The sequence below is a fragment of the Aegilops tauschii genome, chromosome 6 (assembly GCF_002575655.3).
Source record: "Aegilops tauschii subsp. strangulata cultivar AL8/78 chromosome 6, Aet v6.0, whole genome shotgun sequence".
Taxonomy (NCBI): domain Eukaryota; kingdom Viridiplantae; phylum Streptophyta; class Magnoliopsida; order Poales; family Poaceae; genus Aegilops; species Aegilops tauschii.
In genome coordinates, this window is record NC_053040.3 from 123,087,387 (window position 1) to 123,111,568 (window position 24,182).

Genomic DNA, 24,182 nt, shown 5'->3' on the forward strand with positions numbered 1-24,182 from the left:
CCCTCAATTTCTTTTGAAGCGACAGGTTCACGAAAGCCGGCGTCACACCCGGACCAACAAGGACACCGATCTCTCCGCCGGGTTACCCGACGCAACAAGGAAGCATCACACTGAGGTTTTTTCTCACTTGTACCCTTTTCATCCGTTGGCGGGTGTTATCCGTCAGCCACTCAACTCTTCTGACTCCAATTATCAGGAGACCTCCCCATCTTCGGGTGACTCCATGCAGTCAAATCTGCCGACCTTCAAGACTGCGCCCGGGTAACAACAATCTTTTTATATTATCTTTATCTGTACTTACTCTTTGTGTGCCTAATACTTCTGTCTTTTCAGTGCCCAGGCAAAGCTCACCAAAAGAGCAAAGAAAACCAGGTCAGCCGGAGTGCCGGACTTACCTGAACTAGAAGTGACGGCTCAAGAGCCGCCAGCTGCCTCCGCTCCCGAAGCCACCACTCCAATGGACACGGCACCTGAGGCCTCTGCCCCGACTACCAAGACAACGACCGAAGCTGCGGTTAACCCGGAGGCCTCCGGCTCAGCTCCACCAGCAGACGACCCGGACGTGGTAATCACCCGGACGGAGTTCGTTGAGCCCGGGAGACCGACCGTGTTGGCCAAATGCTCCGCGAAGGGGGAGTTGCTGCAGCCCCACCGGGTGAACCTGGACCTCTCCGGCTACACCGACTTGAGTATTGGAGAGCTCGTCTCTGGCTACATCAGCCAAGTACACAAGAGCCGGGACGCCGAGGTCGCCATGGTCAACCAGATCCAACAAAAATCTGAGGTATCCTTCTGCTGTCTTCTTACTTACTGCATAGTTACCTTTGCCATGCTAGACCCCAAGTCAACGACTTATGCTTGAATATGTTGTAGACTTAGGTTCCGGCTTACTCAACTGAGCCGACAATATGTAGAGAAATACGTTCAATATGCATTAGCCCCCAAGTGCCAAGTGTCTTGCTTGGAAAACGCTTGGGACTTATATAATGACTGTTAATAACCAGGAAATATATGCAGGCTGTTGGCAAGAAACTAGAGGCGGACCTTGCGGATCTCTAGAGCCGGCTGAAAATGCAGGAGATGGAGACCCGGAAGGCAAACGCCAAGTTTGTATCCAGCATCGCCACCCAAGAAAAATTGAAGACCGAGTTTGATGCTGAGAGAAAGGCCTGGGTCGAAGAGAAGGCCGCACTGGTGACCCGGGCGGAACAGGCGGAGAAGGCTCTCGCTGAGAAGACCGCCGAGCTCTCCGGCCTAAAGCGCCAGGTTTCCCAAATGGTGGCCGCTATCTTTGGTAAGTCGCCTCACCGGCTTTCATCAAGTTTGTATATGTCATGATTCCTCCTTGTCACCGGCTTATCTGATTCTGTTAAACAGGTCCCAGGAGTGCCAACCTCAACCAGAGCATGGTCACCAAGTTAAAGGCCGTGTACACCCTGGTGGAACAGCTCTACACCGGGTCATAGCGTGCCTTAGCTGTGGTGGCCCTATCCAACGAGGTGCCAACTCATCTGGCCGAAGTCCTGCGCCGGCTCGCTGTTCTGCCGCAGCGGATCCAGGAGCTACGACGGGCCTCCGCGAGAGCCGGAGCAATCGCCGCGCTGAGCCGGGCCAAAGCATTCCTGCCGGAGCTAGACCCGGCCGACATCGCCCTGGGTTACCCAAGCCTGAAGGAAGACGGCTCAGCCTTCGACCAGAAGGACTTCGCGGCGTGTGTGAAGGCTGTACGCCCGGTGGCCACCCTCATCGGGAACGACACCGACTTAACCAAGTACCAGCCGGGTTATGATGCGGAGAATCAGAGGATTCCAACCCCTCGCTATGAAGCTCGCAATCTGATTCCTCCGGCTCGTGAGCACACCTTCGCCCCGGAGATTGACCCGGCCGTGTTAATTGACGAAGAAGCCCAGTTCGAAGCTCTCAGAGGCATCAACTGGAAATCATCAACCTTCGAGGTCTTGGGATCAGCCGGAGGAGAAGACAGGAATGAGCCGGGGACTTCAACCCAGCGGGCATCATAATTTAGCTGGCGGGTTATCAAACATTGTTCCACCTTGTAGACTTGAAGAGTTATTGTAATAGAGTAGGTGCAACAGTTTATCTCTGCCGTGCCATCGTGCGCGTTTTGAATGCGAAAGCCCTTTGAATTTGTCACTTTGATGTTTCTCCGGGTCATAATCATTCCTTTGTTTTTCTTAACCTCAAAAGGTGCCTTTAAGTATCTGCATAGAAAGGCAAATCACAAGTCTCGAGGCGGCTTACCGCCCTGAAAATCAGGTGTATAAGATAAATATCCCGGAATATGAATCAAAAAGACTGGTCCTTAATTATACTCTGAACATAGCCGTAATAACACACTTAACGGCCTGTAAGAATACCCCCGGTTTAAATAACTCGGGTAGCACGGTTGGTACCTTAACTCCAATTTACTTGCCTTGATGACACCCATGATGTTCAACTAACACTGTAAACCAAAGTTAAGCCGGCAAGTGAGACCCGGCCATGCACACCTTTTCATAATCAGAGTAAACTTGTGATAAAGCAGAAGAACTTAGGGGCTTCCAGTTCGAATACGACCAGAGACCCGGCCCAAAGGGGTTAAGCCAAGATTCGGATACGATCATATAGCCCCCAGTGGGTGTGGCAATGCCAATCAAGAGGGTACCGACAGCTATGTTCTCTTTGGTTCGAATACGACCCATGTTTGAACAGGAAGCCCCCAGGTGATTCTTAAAATTGTTTAACGACGCTGATTCGAATACGATCCACGTCGGTTCTCAGAGGGGTGAAACTATGATTCAAATATGACCAAAGGTAACCTCCCAATGAGCTCGGCACTTTGCCAATCAAATGGGTATCGATAGCTATGTTCTCTTTGGTTCGAATACGACCCATGTTTGAACAGGAAGCCCCCAAGTGACTTTACTGCTTTACGGCTAGATCCGAATACAATCATAAGCCGGATCCTCCTTTAAATCATCATGTAATCTTGTAATAAAAGCAACACGCGCATATTTGGAGGAGGAAAAAGGACAGAGGTCCTGCTTTATTGCTTATCATAATATATACATGGCTGAGACAAATATGTACACCACGAGAGCCGGTAGCTCAAGTGTAGTAAGGCCGAAGCTGAGCTATGTTCCACGGCCGACGGGTCTCTTCCTCTGACTTACGTGAATCTTTGTGCTCCCGAATGTCAATGAGGTAATATGACCCGTTGTGCAAGTTCTTGCTGACCACAAAGGGCCCTTCCCAAGGTGGGGATAACTTGTGTGCATCTGTTTGATCCTGGATGAGCCGGAGCACAAGGTTGCCTTCCTGGAAGACCCGGGATTTGACCCGGCGGCTATGATAACGGCGCAAGTCTTGTTGGTAAATCGCTGACCGGGCTGCTGCCACATCACGGTGTTCATCCAACAAGTCAAGAGCATCTTGGCGCGCCTGTTCATTATCCGTCTCAACATAAGCCGCCACGCGAGGTGAGTCGTGACGGATGTCACTGGGGAGGACTGCTTCCGCTCCATAAACCATGAAGAAAGGCGTGAAGCCTGTAGATCTGTTAGGAGTAGTATTGATGCTCCATAAGACGGAGGGCAACTCCTCCACCCAACAACCCGGCGTCTGTTGCAAAGGGACCAAAAGCCGGGGCTTGATGCCCTTCAGAATCTCCTGATTAGCTCTCTCAGCTTGACCATTGGATTGAGGATGAGCCACTGAAGAAACATCAAGTCGGATATGCTCTCGTTGAAAAAACTCCTCCATGGCGCCTTTGGAAAGATTGGTGCCATTGTCAGTTATAATGCTGTGCGGAAAACCAAAACAGAAAATCACCTTTTTCATAAATTGAACCGCCGTGGCTGCATCGCACTTGCTAACTGGCTCAGCTTCCACCCACTTTGTGAATTTGTCAACTGCCACCAAGAGGTGGGTCTTCTTATCCTTGGACCGTTTAAAAGGCCCAACCATGTCAAGCCCCCAGACCGCAAAGGGCCAAGTGATTGGGATCATCCTCAACTCCTGAGCCGGCACATGAGCCCGTCGTGAGAACCTTTGGCAACCATCACATTTACTGACCAAGTCCTCTGCATCAGCATGAGCCGTCAGCCAATAAAAACCATGACGGAAAGCCTTGGCCACAAGGGATTTTGAGCCGGCATGATGGCCACAATCCCCTTCATGGATCTCACGCAAGATCTCTTGGCCTTCCTCAGGGGAGATACAACGTTGAAATGCCCCTGAAACACTGCGATGATGTAACTCGCCACCGATGACGATCATTGACTTAGCCCGCCGGGTTATTTGCCTGGCCAAAGTTTCATCCTCAGGCAACTCTCCCCGGGTTATATAAACCAGATATGGCATTGTCCAATCTGGTATGACATGAAGAGCCGCCACCAGTCGTGCCTCCGGGTCAGGGATAGCCAAGTCTTCCTCTGTAGGCAACTTAACCGAAGGGTTATACAGGACATCCAGGAAAGTGTTAGGCGGCACCGGCTTTCGCTGAGAGCCTAGCCGGCTCAGAGCATCAGCCGCCTCGTTCTTCCTGCGATCAATGTGCTCCACTTGGTATCCCTAAAAGTGCCCAGCAATGGCATCAACCTCGCGGCGATAAGCCGCCATGAGAGGATCCTTAGAATCCCACGTGCCTGATACTTGTTGAGCCACTAGGTCGGAGTCACCAAAGCACCTTACCCGGCTTAAACTCATCTCCTTAGCCACCCGAAGACCATGGAGCAAAGCCTCGTATTCAGCCGCATTGTTAGTGCAAGGAAACATCAACTGTAGCACATAATGGAATTTGTCACCTTTAGGGGAAGCCAATATAACGCCAGCCCCCGAGCCCTCCAGCTGCCTGGACCCATCAAAGTGAATAGTCCAATAAGTGTTATCCGGCTTTTGCTCGGGCACTTGTGACTCTGTCCAATCATTGATGAAATCCACCAAAGCCTGAGATTTAACAGCAGTGCGTGGCACATATTTGAGGCCATGAGGTCCAAGTTCTATAGCCCACTTAGCAATTCTCCCTGTGGCCTCTCTGTTTTGAATAATATCACCAAGAGGGGCAGAACCATAATAGTCCCGTTGTGACCCGGCATTTTGAGCTGTAAGTACACATAACACGACCGTGCCATGAACTTGGCGTAAGCCGGCCGTCCAAATATAGCATGGTATGGACTTCTTATCTTGACCACCTCAAAGGTCAACTTCTCCACCCTGTAGTTGTTCTCATCACCAAAAGCCACTTCCAATTCGATCTTGCCGACTGGATAAGCCGACTTACCAGGTACCACACCATGGAAGATAGTGTTTGACTGGCTGAGGTTCTTATCAACCAACCCCATACGGCGAAAAGTCTCATAATAGAGGATATTGATGCTGCTGCCCCCATCCATGAGTACCTTTGTGAACTTATAGCCTCCCACCTGAGGAGCCACCACTAAGGCCAAGTGGCCCGGGTTATCCACCCGGGGAGGGTGATCCTCCCTACTCCACACTATAGGCTGCTCAGACCACCGCAAGTATCGTGGAACTGCCGGCTCCACAGCATTCACAGCCCTCTTGTGAAGCTTCTGATCTCGTTTGCACAAACTAGTGGTAAACACATGATACTGTCCACCACCAAGCTGCTTTGGATTGGTCTGATAACCCCCTGCTGCTGTTGATGACCCTGGCCAGACTGTTTATTAAAGCCCCCTTGACCGCCCTGAGGGCCAGAATTTGAGCCGCCCCCCGGGCCATGAAAGCCGCCGGCACCTGAGCCGCCGCCCGGGCCATTGTAGTTTTTAAAGGCCTTCATGATTGCACAATCCTTCCACAGATGAGTTGCTGGCTTCTCTCTAGAGCCGTGCCTCGGACAAGGTTCATTCAACAGCTGCTCCAGAGAAGGTCCTGACCCGCCGCCTCGGGGAGGGGGCCTCCCCTTGCGTCGCTGGTTATTACCTTGGGAGTTGGCGTTGGCTACGAACTCTAGGCTGCCATCGGCCTTGCGCTTGCCTCCTCCTTGGTTCCCCGGGTTAAACTGAGGACCCTTGCCATTGCCGTTCTTCTTTCCCTTCCCTGTCCTTTCATCATCTGAAGGGGGATCCTTGGTACCATCGGAATCGGCGTACTTGACAAGAGCCGCCATTAGTGTACCCATATCAGTGCAGTCACGTTTAAGCCGCCCGAGTTTCATCTTTAGGGGCACAAAGCGACAGTTCTGTTCCAACATTAAGACTGCAGAGCCGGCATCCATCTTATCCGATGAATGTATGATCTCCTTGACCCGGCGAACCCAATGGGTCGTGGATTCACCCTCCTGCTGCCTACAGTTAGTCAGATCCACAATTGACATAGACTGCCTACAGGTATCTTTGAAGTTTTGGATGAACCGGGCTTTCAGCTCAGCACAAGACCCAATGGAATTCGGTGGTAGCCCTTTCAACCACGTGCGGGCAGTTCCATCTAACATCATGGTGAAATACTTGGCCATGGCCGCCTCACTGACCTCCAGTAGCTCCATAGCCATCTCATAACTCTCAATCCAGGCCGCGGGTTGTAAGTCAGCTGTATAGTTAGGCACCTTCCTAGGGCCCTTGAAGTCCTTAGGTAGACGTTCATTACGGATAGCTGGCACTAAACAAGGAACACCCCCGGTCCTGGTAGGGATGCCCACATCAACGGAAGTCGTCTGGTAAGCCGGGGGGGTCTGGTAAGCCGTCAATTGAGGCGCTTGCTCCGCCTCTTGCCGTGCTTGGTCCGCTGCGTAAAAGGCTCCATTATGAGCCGGGCCATGGCCAGGGGGCGGGCCATGGCGTCGGACGTTACTTGAGCCGATTGCCGAGACCATGTGCCGGCTGTAACTCGGGCTCTGGCCTGGACGAGGAGTCGAGTGGATCCTGTCCCGGCTGTAGGAGTACGCCTCTTGCTGCGCCAGTGCTGTTTGAAGGAGTTCCCTGACCCGGCGGGTCTCGATAGCCGTCGGAGAGTCACCGTCAACTGGTAGGGCCGACAGCCGTGCTGCCGCAGCGACCATGTTCTCCAGCGGGTTATTATAATGACCCGGGGGTATTGGCACATACTGAGGCGGGGCAGGGGGCACCTGGGGAGGCCCCATCACTCGCGGCTGAATAAGAGGTCCAGACCCGGGTGCTGTGACCCCTGGCGGGTTACTAGACCCTGCACCTGGCGTGTTGAAGAGGTTGCGTGGATCGTAAACCGGCGGGAGTCGGGACTGGGCCTTTTGATGCCTCCTTCTCATGACCTCATTGGCCGCGTTCTGATCCATCGTGAGTTGGAAGGACTGCGCCTGAATCAGCTGAGTCTGGGCATCGAGAGCCGCCCGCTCCGCAGCCAGCCTGATTCCTTCTGCTGCAAGATCCTCTTTAGCTTTTATCAGATCCAATTTCAACTGTGCCACCTCCGCATCATGCTGGGCTTGATCCGCCGGGTCAACCGTGGCGGTTAACAGGGCCGTCATCTTGTCCGTGAGATCCATCAGCACCTGAGCCGGAGAGGGCACCGGGTTTCCCGATCCAGCAGCGGGGTTCTGAACAGGCTGTGCACCAGCCATAAAGACTCCAACCTGGCTAGGCGGCTCAAAAAGGTCCGGAATACTGTCGCCATCGGAACAACCCATGAGCCTGCCATCCTAAAGTTGGTACAACGAGTTTGACTCATCAGTGGCCGACTCGCCGTCAGAGCCGGCGGTCGCCTCATCCCCGGACCCAGATGGGTCAGAGGGCCCTCCATGGATGCATCCCACAAAAGCGTGCTTTAAGGCAGGCCTGGCCCGGGCGGGTCGTGCGCGTTGAGCCATTTCGATGAGATCGACGGAGAGATCCGGCTCAGGGCCCGGCTCACCAATCTTGCCAATGAAGACATGAATTCCGCCGAGGGGGACCCGGTACCCGTACTCAATTGAGCCGGCGTCGGGGCCCCAGTCTGCATCGTCGATGTAGAGCTTGCCGCGACGACTCTTGGTCATCCGGCCCACAGCGTATCCCTTGAGCCCTTCGAAGCCGCCCTTCAAGAACTCAAATCCACCGTGCGCTAGCCCCACGGTGGGCGCCAACTATCGTGGAATTGTCACGGCAGATGTCCTTGAGCTAGGACTTAGTTGTGGAGCCATCGCAACTAGGAAGCTTGAAGGGGTTATGCGGGACAAGGAACACGAGGGTTTATACTGGTTCGGCCCCTTACGGTGAAGGTAAAAGCCTACGTCCAGTTTGAGGTGATATTGATTAGGGTTACGATCGCCAGGAGCTAAACAGCTATCCCCGGCTCTCGATGATATCGTTCTCGCCCTTAAACCGCTGCCGGGTCGTCCCTTTATATAGGGAGGCTGACGCCCAACAGCCCTTAGAGTCCCGGCCAGCTCATAAGAGTGTCCGGCTCGGACTCTAAACAATACTTGCCTTACACTACAAGTTCTATTATAGTAATGATTGTAACTACGGGCCTTAAGCCATATCCGGGTCTCAGCCCATCTCTGGCCCATCATCTTGAAACTTAGCTCCGGGCTTCTGGCAACGACCGTACGAGTAACCCGGCCCCTCCTAGCGGGTGACTCTAAGGTCTATATCCTCAACACTTGCCGTCCTTCTTGAAGTTCTTCTTACCCTTGCCTTTCTTGAACTTAGTGGTTTTATTCACCATCAACACTTGATGTTCCTTTTTGATCTCCACCTCCGCTGATTTCAGCATTGAATATACCTCAGGAATGGTCTTTTCCATCCCCTGCATATTGAAGTTCATCACAAAGCTCTTGTAGCTCGGTGGAAGCGACTGAAGGATTCTGTCAATGACCGCGTCATCCGGGAGATTAACTCCCAGCTGAGTCAAGCGGTTGTGTAACCCAGACATTTTGAGTATGTGCTCACTGACAGAACTATTTTGCTCCATCTTACAACTGAAGAACTTGTCGGAGACTTCATATCTCTCGACCCGGGCATGAGCTTGGAAAACCATTTTCAGCTCTTTGAACATCTCATATGCTCCGTGTTGCTCAAAACGCTTTTGGAGCCCCGGTTCTAAGCTGTAAAGCATGCCGCACTGAACGAGGGAGTAATCATCAGCACGCTGCTGCCAAGCGTTCATAACGTCTTGGTTCTCTGGGATGGGTGCGTCACCTAGCGGTGCTTCTAGGACATAATCTTTCTTGGCAGCTATGAGGATGATCCTCAGGTTCCGGACCCAGTCCGTATAGTTGCTGCCATCATCTTTCAGCTTGGTTTTCTCTAGGAACGCGTTGAAGTTGAGGGCAACATTAGCGTGGGCCATTTGATCTACAAGACATATTGTAAATATTTTAGACTAAGTTCATGATAATTAAGTTCATCTAATCAAATTATTCAATGAACTCCCACTCAGATAGACATCCCTCTAGTCATCTAAGTGAAACATGATCCGAGTCAACTAGGCCGTGTCCGATCATCACGTGAGACGGACTAGTCAACATCGGTGAACATCTTCATGTTGATCGTATCTTCTATACGACTCATGCTTGACCTTTCGGTCTTCCGTGTTCCGAGGCCATGTCTGTACATGCTAGGCTCGTCAAGTCAACCTAAGTGTATTGCGTGTGTAAATCTGGCTTACACCTGTTGTATTCGAACGTTAGAATCTATCACACCCGATCATCACGTGGTGCTTCGAAACAACGAACCTTCGCAACGGTGCACAGTTAGGGGGAACACTTTCTTGAAATTATTGCGAGGGATCATCTTATTTAAGCTACCGTCGTTCTAAGCAAATAAGATGTAAAACATGACAAACATCACATGCAATCAAATAGTGACATGATATGGCCAATATCATTTTGCTCCTTTTGATCTCCATCTTCGGGGCGCCATGATCATCGTCGTCACCGGCATGACACCATGATCTCCATCATCATGATCTCCATCATCGTGTCTTCATGAAGTTGTCTCATCATTTATTACTTCTACTACTATGGCTAACGGTTTAGCAATAAAGTAAAGTAATTTACATGACGTTATATGTTGACACGCAGGTCATAAATAAATTAAGACAACTCCTATGGCTCCTGCCGGTTGTCATGCTCATCGACATGCAAGTCGTGATTCCTATTACAAGAACATGATCAATCTCATACATCACATATATCATTCATCACATCCTTTTGGCCATATCACATCACACGGCATATGCTGCAAAAACAAGTTAGACGTCCTCTAATTGTTGTTGCAAGTTTTTTACGTGGCTGCTATAGGTTTCTTAGCAAGAACGTTTCTTACCTACGCCAAAACCACAACGTGATATGCCAATTTCTATCTACCCTTCATAAGGACCCTTTTCATCGAATCCGATCCGACTAAAGTGGGAGAGACAGACACCCGCTAGCCACCTTATGCAACTAGTGCATGTCAGTCGGTGGAACCTGTCTCACGTAAGCGTACGTGTAAGGTCGGTCCGGGCCGCTTCATCCCACGATGCCGCCGAAACAAGATAAGACTAGTAGTGGCAAGAAAATTGACAACATCTACGCCCACAACAAGTTTGTGTTCAACTCGTGCATAGAAACTACGCATAAACCTGGCTCATGATGCCACTGTTGGAGATCGTTGCAGAAATTAAAATTTTCTACGCATCACCAAGAACAATCTATGGAGTCTTCTAGCAATGAGAGGAAAAAGAGTGCATCTACATACCCTTGTAGATCGCGAGCGGAAGCGTTCAAGTGAACGGGGTTGATGGAGTCGTACTCGTCGTGATCCAAATCACCGATGACCGAGCGCCGAACGGACGGCACCTCCGCGTTCAACACACGTATGGTTGGGGAAGACGTCTCCTCTTTCTTGATCTAGCAAGGGGGAGGGAGAGGTTGATGGAGATCTAGCAGCACGACGGCGTGGTGGTGGAAGCAACGGGGATCTCGGCAGGGCTTCGCCAAGCTCAGCGAGAGGGAGAGGTGTCACGGGAGGGAGAGGGAGGCGCCAGGGGCTTGGGTGCGGCTGCCCTCCCTCCCCCCTCTTTATATAGGGCCCCTGGGGGGGCGCCGGCCCTAGGAGATCCAATCTCCAAGGGGGGGCGGCGGCCAAGGGGGTGGCTTGCCCCCCAAGCCAAGTGGGGCGGCCCCACCCCTAGGGTTTCCAACCCTAGGCGCAGGGGGAGGCCCAAGGGGGGCGCACCAGCCCAACAGGGGCTGGTTCCCCTCCCACTTCAGCCCATGGGGCCCTCCGGGATAGGTGGCCCCACCCGATGGACCCCCCGGGACCCTTCCGGTGGTCCCGGGTACAATACCGGTGACCCCCGAAACTTTCCCGGTGGCCGAAACTGGACTTCCTATATACAATTCTTCACCTCTGGACCATTCCGGAACTCCTCGTGACGTCCGGGATCTCATCCGGGACTCCGAACGACTTTCGGATTTCCGCATACTAATATCTCTACAACCCTAGCGTCACCGAACCTTAAGTGTGTAGACCCTACGGGTTCGGGAGACATGCAGACATGACCGAGACGACTCTCCGGTCAATAACCAACATCGGGATCTGGATACCCATGTTGGCTCCCACATGTTCCACGATGATCTCATCGGATGAACCACGATGTCGAGGATTCAATCAATCCCGTATACAATTCCCTTTGTCAATCGGTACGTTACTTGCCCGAGATTCGATCGTCGGTATCCCAATACCTTGTTCAATCTCGTTACCGGCAAGTCACTTTATTCGTACCGTAATGCATGATCCCGTGACCGAACACTTGGTCACATTGAGCTCATTATGATGATGCATTATTGAGTGGGCCCAGAGATACCTCTCCGTCATACGGAGTGACAAATCCCAGTTTCGATTCATGCCAACCCAACAGACACTTTCGGAGATACCCGTAGTGCACCTTTATAGCCACCCAGTTACGTTGTGGCGTTTGGCACACCCAAAGCACTCCTATGGTATCCGGGAGTTGCACAATCTCATGGTCTAAGGAAATGATACTTTACATTTGGAAAAGCTCTAGCAAACGAACTACACGATCTTGTGCTATGCTTAGGATTGGGTCTTGTCCATCACATCATTCTCCTAATGATGTGATCCCGTTATCAATGACATCCAATGTCCATAGTCAGGAAACCATGACTATCCGTTGATCAACGAGCTAGTCAACTAGAGGCTCACTAGGGACATGTTGTGGTCTATGTATTCACACATGTATTACGATTTCCGGATAACACAATTATAGCATGAACAATAGACAATTATCATGAACAAGGAAATATAATAATAACCATTTTATTATTGTCGCTAGGGCATATTTCCATCAACCCCCACCCATGCCGCCGCTGCCCATCATCACCACCGCCCCGATGACCACGGCCGGGTCCCCAACGCCGCCGGCCCCGATCACCACCGCGCCGCCGGCCCTAGTCACCTCCGCGCCGTCGACGATCCCCGTCTTCACGCCGGAGGAGATGTCCAGCACCTTGCGGGACCTCGTGACGGCCGTCCAAGGCATTACCCTGTACCTGGCCAGCCCGCACGCCACCCCGCTGGCTGCGCCCCCGCCTACAGCCATCCGACGCTGCACTGGCCGATCTAGAACGCGTCTGGCCCGAGTGGGACGCCCCTCCTGCAGTTCCAGGCGGCACACACCAGCGGGCCCCCGACGCTGCCGCACCTACAGCCGTCCCCAGCCGCGGCCTAGCTTTGGCTGTCGTGGCCATCGCAGGGCGTGCCTGCAATTGGCGGGCCACCGCTGATGCCGTTCCAGGCGGGGCACCACAGCGGGTTGCCACCGCCGCTGCTGCACCTGCAGCCGCCCCCAGCCGCGGCTCCCCTTTGGCCGCAGTGGCCACCTACTGCCACCGCGGCTAACGCCGCGTCCGCCCACTCTCCACAGCAGCCGCTACAACTCCAGGCGCCACCTCTGCCTAGCTCCGGCCTGCCGTCACCAGCCGGCCTGCCGATACACCAGTTCCGGTTCCCGCCCTCCCCGTCGCCACTACTAGTGGGCGGCCGGGTCTTCGCCACCACCGGTCTACACGGCTCCGGAACAGCCGACTCCGTCCCTGCAGTTCGGCGGGCCATCCGGCTCCGCGGGCCCCTACCCGGGGTACTCCGACCAGGCGCCGCCCGCCTCGCTGCTCCGCACCTCCGAGCCAGTCCGACACGGCGCTCCGACCCAGACACCGCCGCGGTTCGCCAAAATTGACTTCGCCACTTGTGACTGCACGAAGGACCCCCTCAACTGGCTCAACCAGTGCGACCAGTTCTTTCGCGGGCAGTGCACCCTCGCATCGGAGCGTTCCTGGCTCGCCTCCTATCACCTCCGCGGCGCGACACAGACATGCCCCCTTGGGAGCGCTTCCGCGAGCTCTGCCTCCTTCGTTTTGGGCCACCGATCCGCGGGAGCCGCCTGGCAGAGCTAGGCCGCCTTCCCTTCACCTCCACGGTTCAGGACTTCGACGACCGTTTCCAGGCCCTGGCATGCCACGCGTCGGGCGTGATGGCGCAGCAACTGGCCGAGCTCTTCATCGGTGGACTTCCGGATCACATCCGCGTGGACGTGGAGCTTCGGGGACCCCAGGATCTCCAGACGGCCATGTACTACGCCCGCGCGTTCGAGCGCCGCGTGGTGGCCATCCAACAGGAATCACCGTCCCGGGCCGCTGGGTCGCTACCCTGGCCGGATGTTTCCGCGCAGGGTGGGCCTGCTCAGGCTTCCACGGCACCCCTCACCGCGACCGCAGCGCGCCCGTTCCGCCTGCTCACCTCGGCCGAGCTACTCGAGCGTCGCCGCCAAGGGTTGTGCTTCAACTGCAACGAGCCTTACACGCTCGGCCACGTCTGTCCGCGACTCTTCTACCTGGAGGTTGCAGACTACATTCCAGAGGACACCGTCGCCGCCGACCTGGCCGCCCCAGCTGACGCACAGGTGTTTGACGCTGGTTGATCACCTCGAGGAGTTCAGCAAGCGCTTCCCCACCTTACAGCTCGAGGACGAGCTGTTTGTGAAGGCGGGGAGAAATGTTATGACCGGCCTGGCTTATGGCCGTAGAAGGCCAACCGGGCAATCTTAGCCCACAAGTTATCTTAGGTTAATTCGTATGCAAGTTATCTAGGTTATAAATATATGCTGTAAGACTCTTTTTCAGATTAAGCAATAAGAATATTATTATCCCTATTGCCCGGCTCCCAGAGGAGCCGGAACCCTAGCCGCCTCAAACCCTAGCCGTCGCCGCCATCTCCCTCCTACGCGACGGCGCCCAGCCGCCGGCGCGCCCGCTCGTCACCTCGCCCCGCTCCATCCTTCCCCTACAACCTCCAGAGCAGGTCCGATAGAACCCCTAGTTCTACCACGCTTGGATCTGGATCCTTCTCCGATCTACTCCATATCTGGAGGTTGTTTGGCTAAACAAGATAACCATGGTCTTTGATGCCATATGTTTGAAGAATGCCTTGAAGGTACTCTACCAAGGATGTTAGAGTTTCTTTGTTTCGGACGTTCCACGACGGCAGGTGAGAGAGATGTTTGTCCCCAGATTTAGTGGACAAGGCATTTGAAGTCTGAGCTCCGTGAAGCTTATCTGTTATGTACACGTCAGAACATTCAAGCCTTAGGTCACTGCCAATTAGACCACCTGCAGAGGCGAGCATAGTACTTAGACTACTTAGGGCCCTCGAAGACTCCAGTCATGGTTGTGCGATGGTATTCTTGCCTGATCTGCCATCAGACTCCTTCTGTAGCCTTCCTCATCTTTGTTATGTAGTATCTTTAGATTTCTTCATATATGTGCATTGTACCAGTGGCGGATCTAGTGGGGGTGCCGTGGGTGCCCCGGCACCCCCTCCAAAGTTGTAAAATAAATTTTACTATATAGTTAACATTAAATATCAATTAAGTTGTTGTTATTTTCGGACTATTTATTGAGATTAATTATGATGATGTTTAGTGTAAGCTTTGAAGTGTGGCACCCCCAAGCTTGCAATTCTAGGTCGGCCACTGCATTGCACCATGTTTCAAAACTGTCCTATGTCAAACTACTTTAAGTTTGAACAAATCTATGAACAATATATTAGCATTTATAGCACCAAATTAATTTCATTGGACTCATCATAGAATATATTTTTCATAACCTGTGTATTTGATGTTGTAGGTATTAGCATGTTTTTCTATATACACTAGTACAAAACAGGGCTTTCGTCACAGGGCAATATTCACATTAGTCCCGGTTCAGTCACGAACCGGGACTAATGTGAGCACTGGTCCCGGTTCGTGCGGCTAAGGCATTAGTCCCGGTTCACCTGGGCCCTTTAGTCCCGGTTGGTGCCACGAACCGGGACTAAAGGGTGCGATGCCCTGGTCTAACCTTTAGTACCGGTTGGTGCCACCAACCGGTACTAATGGGCTTTGAGGCATTAGTACCGGTTCATGGCACGAACCGGTACTAAAGGGCCCATTTTCAAACTCTACCCCCCCGACCGCCTTTTTAGTTTTAGAAAAAACAAAAGAAAATGATGGAAATGTCAAAAAAATAAAATAAAATAAGTTTCCCATGTGATATGTGGTCTAGTTGTTGGGAAAATTAACAAATATGAATTTTGACTTTATTTGCAAAATCTCTCTGGAATTTCTTAAAATGGGCATAACTTTTGCATACGAACTCGGATGAAAAAGTTTTTTATATGAAAAATCATCTACTCGAAAAGTTACATCCGAATTTAACTGGGGGAACCCCGTTAAACATTTTCAAAATCCTCAAAAACCTAACAGAAAAAAGTTACGGGGCTTTTAAGATCTGGAGAGGCAAAAAATTTCAAAAAAATTCAAATTATGGTCAAACTGTGGTCAAACAATGGCCAAACTAATTATTCTAGAATATTAGTGTTACTAAATAATTATTTCAGTTTTTTTGAATTTTGGTCAAATCTGGTCAAACAGTGGTCAAACAATGGTCAAACTAATTATTCCAGAAATATTAGTGTTACTAAATAATTATTGTTTTTTAAAACAATAGTTTCAAACTCAAACAGTGAAATGTGTCACTTCATGCTCAAGCTAAATTCCTGAGGGTTAATAGAATTGACATCTTACTATTGTTAGGAAAACAACAAGTGCAGACTTGGAAATGAGGGAGAATAGAACCCGGAAGTTAAGCGTGCTCAGGTTGGAGTAGTGAGAGGATGGGTGACCGTCCGGGAAGTTAGATGATTTGGAATGATTAGAGATTAGAGGATAAATTGAGCAGTGATGAGGGGTGGTGATTAGAGATTAGAGGTTAAAATAATTCAAAAATTTGAAAATAAAAAAAAATTTAAAAAAAATTCGCAATTTTTTTTTTAAAAAATATCATAAAATTTCCTTTAGTCCCGGATGGTAACAGGTGGAGCTCCAGGTTGCGTCCACGTGGATGGCCTTTAGTCCCGGTTCGTGTAAGAACCGGGACTAAAGGGGGGAGGCATTAGTAACGATCCTTTAGTCTCGGTTCAAAAACCGGGACTAAAGGCCCTTACCAACCGGGACAAAAGCCCCCTTTTCTACTAGTGATACTTGGTCAAACTTAAAGTAGTTTGACCTAGGACAACACTAAAACTTCAACTAATTTGGGACGGTGGGAGTATGTACTATATATAAGCTTTAATGAAATACTCCCCTCCGTAAAGAAATATAACAGCGCTTAGATCACTGAGTACCTTTTAGTTGTAAAAAGGGAGACTATTTATGTTTAAGTAGTCTATGAAAGCATCTCCCTTTGTAAAGAAATATAATAGCGTTTAGGTCACAAAAGTAGTGATCTAAACGCTTTTATATTTATTTACAGAGTGAGTACCTTTTAGTTGTAAAAAGAGAGACTATATTTATGTTTATGTAGTCTATGAAAGCATCATTATACATAACTTAAACTCATCTTGTATTTTCCGTCGAAAAAACTAATCTTGTATGTAATGATGTTTCAGGCTAGAAACTTGGGGTTCAAATGTGGTCTTGTATATGTTGCTGAACCTGGGTAAGACATCTGACAATTCATGTTCCATTTCCTGAGATTTCTGTCTTATTCAACATGGTGCGACGCAGGTACATGCTCTCCCGGGCATTGGTTCCACGATATTCCATTATCAAAAAGTTTGCAAGAAAGGATATTGCAGATTTAGGTGACTTTATTGCGGTTATTTCAGAACTGTCTAGGGGAGAACGAGTGCCTCTTGAATATGTAACATACACTGCCCGACATCGGAACAAGGTAGGAAAATATTCCCTGGCGGCTTTATCATGAAAAATCTTCTTTATCTATTTGTTAGAATACAACTGAAATTTTGTCTTATTGGTGTGTCCAGTGTACAATAGTTACAATTGATCAGCATGGATGGTATGCAACTCCTCAGTTATATACTCGAAATGATGCAACTGGATTGTGGATTGCAAAATCAGCTATGCTACTGGAATCTCCATATGTAGTTTCCATTCATCAACGAGGTCATAGGGATGTGAACTCAAATGTCGATGAGAATATAGCTGTTGAAGGAACCGTGTCATCTTCTAGAGATTTAGATGACATAAAAGGTGTTTCACGGCATTCTTCTAGCATGGAAGGCTCTGACCTTGCTAGAACAATATCTGGTAACACTTCATTGGCAGAACAAGTAATTAAACCAGCCCTTGTGAAGTTTGAGGTGAGAAACATCTATACTTTGATTTTGGAAGGAATCATGTAGTCATGGTGCATCAGATTAATATTTTTAGATCTTGTCATGACACTATACCTGTTCCGCAGCCTACCCTAACTAAAATGGTTAATGTGGTAGAAGCTTACCCACAACTCCACACAAATAATGTTGTAAAAACAGTTCTGCCAATGATAAAACAAAATTCACACATTGGACCTTTGGTGAATACAGTAATACGGTCCTCTAAATTTTTTTCATGACTAAATTAATAATAATCTGCGTCCGCCAGCAACAGGCTAAATTTTTCTAACATTCTGAGGAAAGAAGTTCGACTTCCAGAATGGCACAATACATTAGACAAGCACTGGTAGTTGTCTACACTTTTTCTTTGAGAAAAACACAAAAGCTTGTCTTCATGCATTGTTAGAAAGAACAAGTTTTCTTACTTTTGTGGAAGCCTGTTGAGAGAAAGGAAACTTGTGAATTCCCATGGACTCAAGGCCAATATAAAGGTGGTGGGATATATGGAATTCCCATGGACTCAAGGCCAATATAAAGGCCAATAAATTTGAACTAAAACCTCGACACTTACTTTGGAACTGAGGGAGTAACACAATCATGTTAGAGAGACTCCCGGGTGAGAGCTAGAGCTAGTGTTCTGACAAAACTGACTCACTTGTAGGGTATGACAACTGCATCTGTTTGCTAAGTTTAGAACCCAGACAATCTAGAGACACATCACCAGACACAGAGTCTCCCCCAATGACAAAGGGGATTACGGTGGCAGCAACTCTAATTGGTGCCATGATACCATGTTATGAGGGAAATCAACTTATGTCCTATCCTCTCGGCTCAAGGCCAATATATAGTTACCCAATCAGATTAGAATCAGATTCTATCTTTAACTACACCCAGACTTAACACGACTACAGACTATTGGTTTCTTGCGGCATCAGTCCTTTTTGCAATTTTGTTTCATGAGAAAATAAAGAACTAGTGTCATCAAATAGGGTACTAAAGTTATGGTTATTTTCGTGAGACATGTGAGATCTACATTTGGTAGTTCATTTATCATCTTTGAGGTTACTTATGGTTTCATTCCCTTGATCCTTGTGGCATCTAATGGCGTCAATAGTCAGAAAAATGGGCTTCATCTCTTTAGAAATTCAGCAAAGATGGCGATTGATAGTGAATGACTGGCACTCCTATATGTCAATTGTGTCCAATAAATGCCATGTTTTTTCCTTAGTGTTGTCCAGTGGCGGAGCTTAGTGAGGGCCAAAGGGGGCCACGCCCCCCCTCCCCCCAACCAATTATTGTCAATGATCGTACGCCTACATGGCAAAACGTGCACGTGTGTGGTTACAGAATCAATCAACCTGTTTGTGTGCTAGCTTGCATGCACGTATAGTCCTGCTGGGTGATTTAATTTAGTGCTTTAAAGCCAACAGTTGTGTGTATTATAGCACAATGTACCATGCACTTGTTAGTTTTGAGCTGTAGCTTTTGTGTTTCTTGTTGAAAACCACCTCACTCGTATATCTCTAATTTTCTACTTTTCTGTATATAGGTGCACGTGCCACCAATATGCATGATTGATGGAGTGCATGCTAAACATTTCACTGGAGCTGGTGTGGTAATACATCATTCTGACTCTCTTGGTCTGATTGCTGTTGATAGGAATACAGTTGCTATATCTATCTCTGATATAATGGTTTCTTTTGCTGCATATCCCATTGAAATACCTGGACAGGTATGAGCTTATCCCCCCTTTCCTAATTGTAATTTGAAGCTATACATAATTTCCATTAAATAGTAGCTTCCACTGTTTGGCTTTCAGGTTATTTTTCTGCATCCTTTTCACTACTTTGCATTGGTTGCATATGATCCTTTGACACTAGGAGTTGGAGCATCCGTTATCCGGGCTTCTAAACTTCTTACTGGTTTGTTTTCTGTAGAGTGCTTTCATGCATTACTCAAACTAAATTGGACAGTCAAAGAAAGAATAAATTGCAGAACTGTCAAGTAATGTGGCTAGTCTCTGGTTTACTTTCCTTAAGATTTTTTTCATATATTTCTCATAACTAAACTAGTTGGTGAAAAGAAAGTGAACTGTCCAAATAATAAAGCTACTAGTTAATATTTTTTAATGGGTTAGCACTGGACACATTCATTTGTTCTCTTCTGATTCTTTTCCAGTTTTTATTTGTCATTCGGCGGGGGCAGTGCCCCCCCCCCCCCCCCCCAGCCTTGATACAATCACTGAAGGAAAAATATATATTTTAGGGTCTTAAATAGAAGAAAGTGTAGTCATTAGCCTCCCCAAACATTAATATTTTCTCTTTATCCCCCCTGACATCTTTGTCTAGCTCCACCACTGCTTACCCTTAATGTATATTGAAATCCTGAGATGAATTACACAAAAGTTATTGGATATACTTTTTTTATATTTCATTTTTTATTAATAATCGCAATCGTGCTATCACTAAAATGACCTACCTGGTAGTGAAATTTCTATTTCCTTCTGGCAGAAACTAATTTGGACCACGCGATCTGTTTTCATGTTTTAAGAAATTCCTTAATTTTTTATATGTGTAGAACCTGCCTTGCGCCGAGGAGATTCTGTGTACCTAGTTCGTCTAATTGATAGTTTACATGCTAAATCAAGGAAATCAATCGTAACCAATTGGCAAGCTATTAATATTTGCTCAAGTGACTTCCCACGGTATCATGCAATGAATACGGAGGTCATTGAGCTCGATACTGGTACGTTCTACAAACATTTCAACAAAACTGAGTTCTTGTGTCTCAATTTTTCATATTAACTATGTAGGGAAATGTTTATTACAGATTCTGATATCGAACTTTCGGGTGTATTGACCGACGAGCAAGGGAGAGTTCAAGCACTATGGGCAAGTATTTCCAGCCAGGTTAGCTTTCATTGGAGTGTTCACATTAGTCTGTTGTCCAAGAATTGATGCATTAGCCGCATGATGTCTCCAACATAAAGTAAATGGGGAATAGAAGAGAAACCTATTCACCGCATGTAAAGACCTTAAATTGCTGAAATATGTTATGAGTACTTGAACTAAAGAGGATGAATTGTTTTGTTTTTTACATGTCATAATGAGTCATAACCTCTACATCTGATGTTGTGATTCCAGCGTACTAATTGAGGTATAACTCAATCAATTATTTTGTACAGCTCTTCGGTTGTGGCAAAGAAGGGGACCATCAGTTTGTTGTAGGTATACCAATACACCTGATAAGTCAAGTCCTTGAGAAGATAATCTCTGGTGCTCCTGGACCATTTCGTCTTATCAATGGAATTAGGAGACCAATGCCATTTGTCAGACTTCTGGAGGTGGAGATTTATCCAACTTTGCTAACAGAGGCAAGTAATTATGGATTGAGCGATAGATGGGTGCAGGTAATTAGATCTGTTTATGTTTTAATCTTGTCTGAAATTGCTATCTAATCTGACAAACATCATAGGTAGTACTGTCACCTTTTTCTGCGGCTAGGTAATACTGTTGCTTAGTGGCTTCTGAGCCTGAATCTTGATGTGCTTATCAGTGCAACAATTTTTTAATGCAGTCAAGTATTAATGACATTCATCTGAGGCATTCAATAATAGATAACTGCAGGGGTGTTCGTGAGGAGAACACCTCGCATGATTGCCATTTTGTCCCTTTTTTGACTAGTTAATTTCTCCTCTGTGTGTGTTGCGTGCGTGCATTAAATATTTACTATTCTATCTGATTAATGTTGCAGGCTCTAGCTGAGAAGGACCCTGAGCGAAGACAAGTATTGCAAATTATAGGTTGCTTTGCTGGATCAAAAGCGGAAACTCTTTGTGAAGGGGATATGATTCTTGCTATCGATAAGAAGCCTATTACATGCTTCCTTGACATTGAGAATGCTTGCCAAAAGCTGGACCATTCGGTTGGTTCAGATGGAATGCTTAACATGACAATATTTCGCCAGGTGAGGATGGTCTATAAGGAAAAAAATAACTTTTTCTTTGACAAAGTACGGTTGAATTAGGTATTTATCAGTAGTATAATTGCTTCAACATTCGAGCAGGGAAAAGAAATAGACCTTATGGTTGGAACAGATGTAAGAGACGGTAATGGTCACTGAAAAAATAGCGCGCTATAACGTCGTTAATAGCACGCTATAGCGTATTGAGAATTGTCTCGCTAAATATATCGGTGTACAACGTCTCGCTAATAGCATGCTATAGCGCGATATAGCACGTTAATAGCATATTTTGAGGTCGCCGCTATGTTGCTGTAGCGCGCTATTTTTTCATTGGTAATGGTACAACACGTATGGTGAACTGGTGTGGATGCATAGTTCAGAATCCTCATTCGGCTGTACGTGCACTTGGCTTCTTGCCAAAGGAAGGCCATGGAGTTTATGTTTCTAGGTGTGTATCATATTCCTTCACTAATTTGTATGCTCAAATATTAGAAACTGTTGATACAATACAATAGCCAAAACCTTAACTAGGGGATGTCCACAGGGACACAGTAATCAACTAAAGTCAACTGCAGTCAACATGGTCAGCCCCTGGTCCAACTTGGTGAAAGGAGGCCTAGGTGCCAAGCCTTGGTCCAAGGAAGTCAAGGTAGCAAGCCATGGTCAAGGGAAGTCAAGAGAAATCAAGAGGAAGCCTTAGACCAAAAAGTCAAAAGGGTAGTCAAACAACAACAACCAAGCCTTTTGTCCTAAACAAGTTGGTGTGAGCGACATATAAAGTCCAATAGAAAACACGTGGAATCCAAAGAGTCAAGAGAGAAAAGAAAAGTAACAAAACTATAAAAAAGTAAAATTAATGTCCCGGCACATGGATTGTTGATTTCCATGCTGTCCAATCAAGAGCCATATCTCTAAATGCAGTCCATTCCTTCATGTCCCTTTTTACGGCCTTCTCCCATTGTCGGAGTAAATGGCCACGGGTAGCCTAACCGACTCCCTCTGGCTCTTCGAAAAATTATCAGGCCATTCAAGCCTTCAAGCATACAAAACATAGGGCCGCCTTCCCCCGGCCGGCTATCCCCAGGGCCGACTCCCAGAAGGCGACCCAGCCTCAGAAACCTCCCCCAAGAAAGATACGAGATAGCTGACTCCAGGGAGCCGGCCCCAAGAGGACCGCCTCCCAGAAGCCGGCCATGAAGAAAGCCGGCTCCCAGAAGCCGGCCAAGACTGCACCCACTAAGACTGTACCCACATAACGGCGATAGGATGGGGCGTGGCCGCAGTGTTGGAAATATGCCCTAGAGGCAATAATAAATGGTTATTATTATATTTCTTTGTTCATGGTAATTGTCTATGGTTCATGCTATAATTGTATTGTCCGGAAATCGTAATACATGTGTGAATACATAGACCACAACGTGTCCCTAGTAAGCCTCTAGTTGACTAGCTCGTTGATCAACAGATAGTCATGGTTTCCTGACTATGGACATTGGATGTCATTGATAACGGGATCACATCATTAGGAGAATGATGTGATGGACAAGACCCAATCCTAAGCATAGCATAAAAGATCGTGTAGTTTCGTTTGCTAGAGCTTTTCCAATGTCAAGTATCTTTTCCTTAGACCATGAGATCGTGCAACTCCCGGATACCGTAGGAGTGCTTTGGGTGTGCCAAACGTCACAACGTAACTGGGTGACTATAAAGGTGCACTACGGGTATCTCCGAAAGTGTCTGTTGGGTTGGCACGGATCGAGACTGGGATTTGTCACTCCGTGTGACGGAGAGGTATCTCTGGGCCCACTCGGTAATGCATCATCATAATGAGCTCAATGTGACTAAGGCGTTAGTCACGGGATCAAGCATTGCGGTACGAGTAAAGAGACTTGCCGGTAACGAGATTGAACAAGGTATTGGGATACCGACGATCGAATCTCGGGCAAGTAACATACCGATGGACAAAGGGAATTGTATACGGGATTGATTGAATCCTCGACATCGTGGTTCATCCAATGAGATCATCGTGGAACATGTGGGAGCCAACATGGGTATCCAGATCCCGCTGTTGGTTATTGACCGGAGAGGCGTCTCGGTCATGTCTGCATGTCTCCCGAACCCGTAGGGTCTACACACTTAAGGTTCGGTGACGCTAGGGTTGTAGAGATATGTGTATGCGGAAACCCGAAAGTTGTTCGGAGTCCCGGATAAGATCCCGGACGTCACGAGGAGTTCTGGAATGGTCCGGAGGTGAAGAATTATATATAGGAAGTCAAGTTTCGGCCACCGGGAAAGTTTCGGGGGTTACCGGTATTGTACCGGGACCACCGGAAGGGTCCCGGGGGTCCACCGGGTGGGGCCACCTATCCCGGAGGGCCCCGTGGGCTGAAGTGGGAAGGGAACCAGCCCCTAGTGGGCTGGGCGCCCCCCCATGGGCCTCCCCCCATGCGCCTAGGGTTGGGATCCCTAGGGTGGGGGGCTTCCCACTTGCCTTGGGGGGCAAGGCACCCCCTGGCCGCCGCCCCCCACCCTAGATGGGTTCTGGCCGGCGCCCCCCTCCCAGGGGGCCTATATAAAGGGGGGGAGGGAGGG

General features: G+C 48.6%; 2 protein-coding genes across 2 annotated transcripts in view; both read left to right on the forward strand.

Annotated features, from left to right (window-relative positions):
* Positions 1-22,048, forward strand: part of LOC109759762 (protease Do-like 7) — a 50,345-nt gene extending 28,297 nt beyond the window's left edge. Inside the window, exons 11-18 of the mRNA XM_073501167.1 lie at positions 16,902-16,951; positions 17,020-17,185; positions 17,280-17,615; positions 19,180-19,362; positions 20,208-20,375; positions 20,460-20,539; positions 20,815-21,039; positions 21,384-22,048. Of these exons, the coding sequence (XP_073357268.1) occupies positions 16,902-16,951; positions 17,020-17,185; positions 17,280-17,615; positions 19,180-19,362; positions 20,208-20,243 (771 nt within the window). The 3' untranslated portion in view covers positions 20,244-20,375; positions 20,460-20,539; positions 20,815-21,039; positions 21,384-22,048. The remainder of the gene's footprint in view (positions 1-16,901; positions 16,952-17,019; positions 17,186-17,279; positions 17,616-19,179; positions 19,363-20,207; positions 20,376-20,459; positions 20,540-20,814; positions 21,040-21,383) is intronic.
* On the forward strand, positions 39-2,332 carry LOC141025561 (uncharacterized). The gene is made up of 5 exons (XM_073501169.1): positions 39-115; positions 197-261; positions 334-784; positions 1,018-1,294; positions 1,378-2,332. Exons 2-4 carry the CDS (start codon positions 224-226, stop codon positions 1,057-1,059), a joined length of 531 nt encoding a protein of 176 aa, XP_073357270.1. The 5' UTR covers positions 39-115; positions 197-223; the 3' UTR covers positions 1,060-1,294; positions 1,378-2,332.
* Positions 22,049-24,182: the final 2,134 nt, after the last annotated feature.

Coding starts and splice junctions, on each gene's coding strand:
- LOC141025561 (XM_073501169.1), top strand. CDS start 224: ATGCAGTCAAATCTGCCGACCTTCAAGACTGCGCCCGG. Junction 262..333: donor ACCTTCAAGACTGCGCCCGG/GTAACAACAATC, acceptor CTGTCTTTTCAG/TGCCCAGGCAAAGCTCACCA. Junction 785..1,017: donor AGATCCAACAAAAATCTGAG/GTATCCTTCTGC, acceptor AAATATATGCAG/GCTGTTGGCAAGAAACTAGA.